Here is a 7,185-nt window from a genome sequence, read left to right on the forward strand (position 1 = left end):
ACAAATTTCCTACTCTAGCGCTTCGAAACAAATCTGCAACGTTTCACTCCATCTGCGCGTGCTCCAGAGCGCGAGAATTGGTTGCCTTGCTCGACCGGAACCGGATCGATCGGAGTCCATGGCGAACGCCGGGCTGCGTGCGTACCGGGAGGTGCTGCGGCTTGTGGGGCGGCTGCCCGCCGACGTGCGGACCTACTACGCCAAGTACGCCCGCGAGAACTTCGTCAACTACCGCCACCTCTCCGCCGACGACGACCTCGCCGCCCTCCTCCGGCGCGCGCACGACCACTCCGCTTGGGTCCTCTCCAAGGTACCGTGACAGTCAACACGCACGTGGTGCCCTCTCTGTTCATCGTACTGTTCATTCGCGGCTAATGGGAATCGATCGACCTAGCGGGTATCCCACTGTTCCTGACTGTGTAACTAACGCGTGGCTTGCAGTACTCCATCGACGCTGCGGAGGCGGCAAGGCTCAAGGAAGTCTGCGTTGAGCATGCCGCCGAGTGAGGGGAAGGTCGACGTAGCAGCCCACAGCACGGTGTGGTGAGGGCACGCAAGGTGTTCGGCGATATGACTCAGTAGTTCGTTTTGTGTGTGTGTGTGTGTGGATCCCCTTGTTCTACCTCTACTCTGTTGTTTCAGAGTTCAGTGCTTTCATGCTTCCATATACTATTTCGCAATTGCGTCGCCCACTTCTAGTGGGAAATAAGAGCCAACATTTTGCTTGTGACTTCTAAGTTCATTTCGTTTTCTACCCAGTCCTGTTTTGAACTTCGGCTGACTACTTACTTCATAGCTCCGTTTTCCAGTGCACCCTTTGAATTTCTCTATTGACTGCCAACAGCATGCATCTTGTGTATGTAACGTGAAAGCATAATTTTGGCAATTCAGTTGAAATTAAATATTACTAAGAAACAGTCAAAAGAAATACATACTCTTTTCAACAAAAATGAGGAAAAAATAAATATCTGAAGCCATATGTTAGCATATAACTCAACAATTAGAGTCTGGTGGGACAAGTGTGCCCAAACAGTTAATATTATAAATTATAACTGGCACATAACTAACCTTGAAGATCCGAAAATGTCATCTAGTCTCATAGTCTGGATCTGTACCGTGTTTCCTTTGAATTGGTGCCATGACAGTGAAACATGAGGTTTTGGTAGCATTACCAGAGTCTCTGGTCTGACGGATTAACCTGCCACATAGTTTTCCCCTAATACTTGTGTTTTAGTTTGGTAAAGGTACAAAATAGCTAGAAACACAAGTGGAACACTCTTCTTTGGCAGACAAACTTCTTGATTGTCTATAAGCTCTTTTATTCTGCGTGCTTCTATGTTTTCTTCAAATTCGATATGTGTAACTTGTTGCGATTTATGAACATCTTTAAAATGGGTTACATGTACAACATTGGACATCCGAGAACTCAGAAAGTGTAACTTAGCTAAAATTATCAACCATGTTTTGCTGCGGGTTTATCAAATGTCGGGTTCTTATATTATCAATCTATTGTAATTTCGGAAGTATGCAGGTGCCTTTTTGTACTACATGTAGTTTAGTGAACTTCCAACCATTCTGGAAAGGTATCTGTTCATTTGAACGCCTCTTAGTAATTTATTATTCGAGGCTTGACACTTCTGGTTTAGTGTAATCTGATGTCTTAAATACGGCTTGACCAAGCATGGCTGCTGCATTAGGATCCCATTAAGGCCCACTACCATTTCAATTGCTGCTGGTAATTTTCATAAGAAGATTGTTGCAGATAACAAGTAATCTCGTGTACGTGAGTGGATAAGGGAACCAGTGCTGGACTTGGCAAGCTGTGGTACAACAGGGATCGGGTGATTCTGGCAACTACCTGATAGGGGCTTCAAAGGTAGCGGTTTGGTATGATGTCCGCACTCTCTGTAGGATGGAAGGATGGCACAAGGTCGCAGTGTCCTAGTACAGTGAACATTTCATACAATTTTTTGCGGATATTTCATACATATTTTAGCTTAAGAAGATCCCAAATAATTCCAAAATATGCGGATGTCTGAGTCATGGTCAGTAATCAACTAAGTCAAGTCATTGGGCGCTGCATGACTGATATCTGAAAGCAGAATAAAGTGGATCCATGTGGAAGATGAAGAGAAAATATCATACCCTTCACCGTGACAAATTTAGAAATGAAGGTAGCCTTAAACTTCAAATGGCACCACTAATTTCTGGAGGTGATCCAGGGGAACGGAGGGACATGCACACATTTGATCCCAATCAGGGGTGGAAATTTTTTAGGTTGGATGTTCGGTAGGCGTACATACTAGTGACTGACTCAAAACACTGAAAGTGAAACTATCCTTTCCTGGTCACAAATTGTGTGTTTACTAATTTGCATTCTTTCCTTTTCCGATGAAATACCATGTATTGTTGCTGTCGAGTATGACTTGTAATATCACTTTGCAATTTCGGATATGCTGCTGGACCACGAGCAAAACTGAAATTCCGATAACAGGTAGAATTGAAACAAAGTATCCATTAGATAGTTAACAACAATGCCTTTATGTCTATGCTTAGAGCTGCAGATTTCACATATATTTCAGCATTATACTGGCAATGTGTCTGAATTGCAGGAAGGAGTTGGCAGAACCCAGCGGCTGTAGATTGACTGGCAGTGGAACATGATAGAAACCCACCCTTGCATCATCATTAGTCCCTCCTTGCTGGGCTGTCTGGGATAATAGGATCAAACTAACCATTGAGGGTACTCTTATTGGTAAGCCAGCTGATGCGCTTTTCAAAATGCTTGTGTATATGCAGCAATGGACGATGCTGGTGAGATCGGAGGATAGGGATCTTCTGGGCGCGGCGATGGGGCGATCCGGCATCTTCAAAATACATTGGCGACCTGAACAGAACTGATGCTTGTGCCTCCTTGTTCTTAGCTTTTGCCCTTGTTCCTGCAAAGTTTTTCGTGGGTATTTGTGTATCAAATTGTGTTATCATAGAGGACTACTGAAGATTATTACTCATCTAATTGTGTTACCATAGAGGAACCTTGAAGATTATAAGAGGGAAAGTGCGATCATAAGACAAGTAGTGTTCAGTAAGTAGCTCTCTAAGGAGCCCTTACAAATGCTGCAAAAACACATTAAATGTAACCAGACATGATTTTTTCTTATTTAAAACTCTTCAACCGACGAAGATATATGGCATAGCACATTATTCATTCCAATGCAGTAAAACTGCAGCTTCTATTAGGCAAAAATCCAATTGAAAAGCTGGGGGATGCCAATGCATGTCTAAACCCCGCATGTTTTTCGAGAAAACGCAATGACATTGCGTTTCTTTTCATTGCATAGAAGAAGAGTACAAGCCTCCTAAGAGGGTTCAGCTGTTCTCTGCTTGGCATCAACAAGATACAAGTAGAAAGACTAATTTTGCTGTAAACAAGAAACAGCAATTCACCCACTAACTGACTCATCCTAGATGTTAATTACATCTTATCGGTTTAGCCCATTGAGCAGATGTTACTTATTTTCTGTTTCTTATAATTAAGATGTTTGGAGCTTTGCCGAGTCTCGGAAGGTCCTGCTGTTGTGCCTTTTCTTACTGTTCATCTTCCGCTTGAAGAAATTTTCAACTTCTGCAGCTTCCTTTGGCAGCCTAATTTCATCCATTAGGAGTTTCACAGCAAACTCAACGCTCAAATCTCGTTTAGACTCTCCATATAGAGCTGCCAAAGCAGATTTTGCACTTGAAAGATCAAAATCTTGAGCCCTAGTGTGTAGATTCAGACCTGAGAATACCGTGGGCTGAAACTGTACATTTTTTGCTTTGCCTTTCTGGGGAGTAAGATTGCTCTGCAGTAGAGAATAGGCAGCAGCAGTATCAGTCACACGAACACCAGCCCACAGTGTTGAATTCTTTCCCCTAGTGCGGGCTGAACGTTTTCCGTGCTTCTTAGGATTCATAAGTTTGCTGCTGTTAAAATTTGCTGTCGTGTCTCCTGAGCAAGTTAAATGAACATAGTCAGTTGCAATATCCCGTTTTTGTTGCTTTCGGTTGCGTAACCTTCTAGAAAGGCTATAGTATTTCAATCCATTGTTCTCATGTTGCAAGGGCCTCTCATCTAGTGAAGCAAATTTTACAGGCCTGCAGCTGCTAAATCCTTCAAAGTCCAGTGTGATATCTGTATCACGTTCAGAATCTCTTGATGATCCTGGAAAAGAGTAAAACAGCTTCTAATAATTGGCATGCAAGGTTAGACAAATTGCTATGTGTGTAAACACAATCATCAATGAAAGTTTAAACAATAGTTCAAGATGAGTAGTTAATCTGTAGAGCATTTTCAGCATGCCACTTACTCCTATGAGATAAGGTGGTTATGAATATTTAACTATAGCATATTATAAGGGTAAGTTTGTGGTTGCCCTGTAGGGTTGTATAAGTATTCTACATACAGCAAGTTACTTGCCATATAGAGAGGTGGATGTCTTAAACTAATTAAAGTATTTCTTTCGAATATATCAAGGATTTATTTTCTCAAACATACACGAGAGTATTATTTATTTTCTCTGGCCATATGGATTGATTAAAAATATTTTTCTCCTCAGTAAAAAAACAAGAATTATATTTGAGCATGTTTAACTGAAAATAGTCAAAAGAGAAAAGGCACCAGTATTAGCTGTGACTAAATAATTCTTATTGCGATGGAAATCATGGCCAGAACACTTTCTCCTATTTTTTCATTGTACAGTACACACTCCTGTCTTTGTTTTCGAGTCTAATTTGGAGATATGCTCTAGTCTGGAAGACAGGGCATTACATTAGAACCCAACTCGGTTGCAGACGTTTTGGGTTCTAAAGAAGTTCATGTTGTCACAACATTTCACATATCTTATGTGTTAGTATGTTTTTCTGTGTCTTGGTAATAATTTATGTTGACAATAGGTTTTATGCCTCGAGTTTTCCAACCTTTTAATGCCTTTGACTGTAAACTTACAGGCTGATCCTAATCTGGATTTTCATGGCATATTCAAGATGCAGCCATCCTTCATAAACATGAAAGGATACTTTGATTCATAGGATTTGTATAGGAATTGTGTAGGATTTGGATCCTATGGAAAATTTCCTACACAAGCTGTTTGATTCATAGGAACATGTCCGATAGGAATTAATCCTACAGGAGTCTTGTAGTGTAAATCTTATAGGAAAAACATTAAATCATACCGCATGAAAAATTCCTTTGCTGCAATCAAAGACACTTCATCTTCTCATAGGAATCAAGTATACATGACATCCCAATCCTATGTGTTTCCTATTCATATGCCTTTTCTATCCTATGAATCAAAGGAGCCCGAAAAGGGAAATACTCCTTTGCTGCTTTCTACTATTGCTACTTAAGAAAAAGGGTAATTACCAATAATCTTAGCATTATTATTTAGGGGAAGCTATCATTCCTGAGTTTTCTTATCTGGGTTCTGGGATGTATTTTATTTTTTCCTATGATTTCTCATTTTTTACATGCATCAGTTCTGGAACGTACGATCTTCTGAGGGAAGGTTTTGTAATATATAGTGGTTCTCTAGCCGAACATGTACAAAAGGTAGTATCAATTACTTATTACTTTGTACGAAGTACACACTATATATTGACCCTGTATTTTTGGTTGGAATGCACAAAACTAATGGCTCAAATTATGTGGTATATTCCTTATCATATTATTGTGATACTGCTATTTCCACTGACAAAATTCATATAGGAAAATGAATTAATTAACATATGGGAAGATTAACCTTCTTGCAGCAAGTCTGAGTTTGGGCAGAAAGTTACCTTCATTTTTTGATTTTGGCATGCCCTTTTCTTTAGAGAAAAATCTTCCCCATGCATCTTTTGCTGGTGATTCCACTTTTCTTTCAGAAGCCTGAGCCTGTAGTATTGAAGAAAATAAAAAGTAGAATAAATAATTTGACGAACTTTATCTCAAAAAATCCCACAAATTGTTGACCTACTTTCTAGGCCGTATATGGCTCCACTTATGCCCGTTCATCTCGTTGTAACGACACACTTGTGTTGCCCAGTTGGCATGCTTAGGTCCTATCAGTAGTAGCCCTCACAATAGGTTTTTGCAAAAGGTTTATAGATCTTGTAGGAGCAGGAAAAAATCTTGAATTGTAGCTCAACATGTATCTACAAAAAGCTACAAACTTCCAACACTCACAAAAAATGCACGCTGATGACGATGATGTGTTAGACTCTGAAGAAACAGATATTTCCGAATACAAGAAAAAAAAACCCTACACAAAGAGAGATCTGACAATCTTTGGACATTATGGCTGGTGGTTTTGATCTTAGGGTGTAGTCGCGAAAAAACTTTACTGCATGATGTAGGACCTTAGCAACCAAGTGAATGGATAGTTGGTATTGTAGCATAACTAGTAATAGTAGATTGCCAGGATTTATATTCTCAGCCTACACGTCAATCTTGGAAAACTTGGGGAAATAAACCATATCCAAAGGAGATTGAAATTCTATGTAGTAACTAATATATGCATATGTATCCCGTCATCGGTACGACGGGCCTGCACTCTTGTTTGGTATCTTGTGGAGGTAAATGATGCACCACATGCCAGATCACAGAAAATTAAAGCAGTAAGGCAACCATGCATATCATACAATCATCATTCTTGAACTGTGACCTTCAGAAGGAGTATTAAACTGTCGCGTGTGGTACTATCCAACCCCATTATTAGAGATGGTTAATCTGAATCTGTGATCCCCGACTTCCCTAAATTGCCTGGGGGCAAATGTCATAAACTCACTTGACAGTCTAACATCAAATAACGCATCTTTAACTCCACTGTGCCACTATAAAAAATCAAGAAATATGTGTGGAACCTTTGCTCTATATTGGCATAACTGTAAACTGAGTATTTCCTAGCTGAATCATGAGAACTTAGTGCCTTGCACGGATGCATAGATACTCTTTGGCACAACACACCATTTGTGCTGGGCTCTTCATATTTCACCACATAATGACTGATTGTTCCATGCTGGTCTTTCAATCTTCTCTATAGTGAACTTCGTGAAATATGGCACCTTGAAATTGTCGAATATGGACATTGTTGTCATTGTCAAGGTACTGCTTCCACTATATTGGCATCCAGTCCTTTGTATTTTAATGTAATTTTTGTGTACATCTTG

The 7,185-nt window shown here is 40.2% G+C and overlaps 1 protein-coding gene across 2 annotated transcripts; it reads left to right on the forward strand.

The window, feature by feature from the left end:
- On the forward strand, positions 1-3,031 carry LOC127333607 (LYR motif-containing protein At3g19508). 2 transcript variants are annotated; one of them, XM_051359995.2, is made up of 2 exons: positions 1-310; positions 2,800-3,031. In XM_051359995.2, the coding sequence occupies exons 1-2, from the start codon at positions 119-121 to the stop codon at positions 2,899-2,901; spliced, it is 294 nt and encodes a 97-aa protein (XP_051215955.1). In that variant the 5' UTR covers positions 1-118; the 3' UTR covers positions 2,902-3,031. The 2 variants fall into 2 exon arrangements, with proteins under 2 accessions (XP_051215955.1, XP_051215956.1); XM_051359996.2 differs by lacking the exon at positions 2,800-3,031 and adding an exon at positions 442-730 and having other exon boundaries at positions 7-310.
- Positions 3,032-7,185: the final 4,154 nt, after the last annotated feature.

The sequence above is a fragment of the Lolium perenne genome, chromosome 2 (genome assembly GCF_019359855.2).
Source record: "Lolium perenne isolate Kyuss_39 chromosome 2, Kyuss_2.0, whole genome shotgun sequence".
NCBI classification, from domain to species: domain Eukaryota; kingdom Viridiplantae; phylum Streptophyta; class Magnoliopsida; order Poales; family Poaceae; genus Lolium; species Lolium perenne.

Bases quoted from the DNA above. Each gene is read 5' to 3' on its own strand.
- LOC127333607 (XM_051359995.2), top strand. From the start codon at position 119: ATGGCGAACGCCGGGCTGCGTGCGTACCGGGAGGTGCTGCGGCTTGTG. The intron at 311-2,799 runs GTACCGTGACAG...GTGTATATGCAG, and splicing joins CCGCTTGGGTCCTCTCCAAG to CAATGGACGATGCTGGTGAG.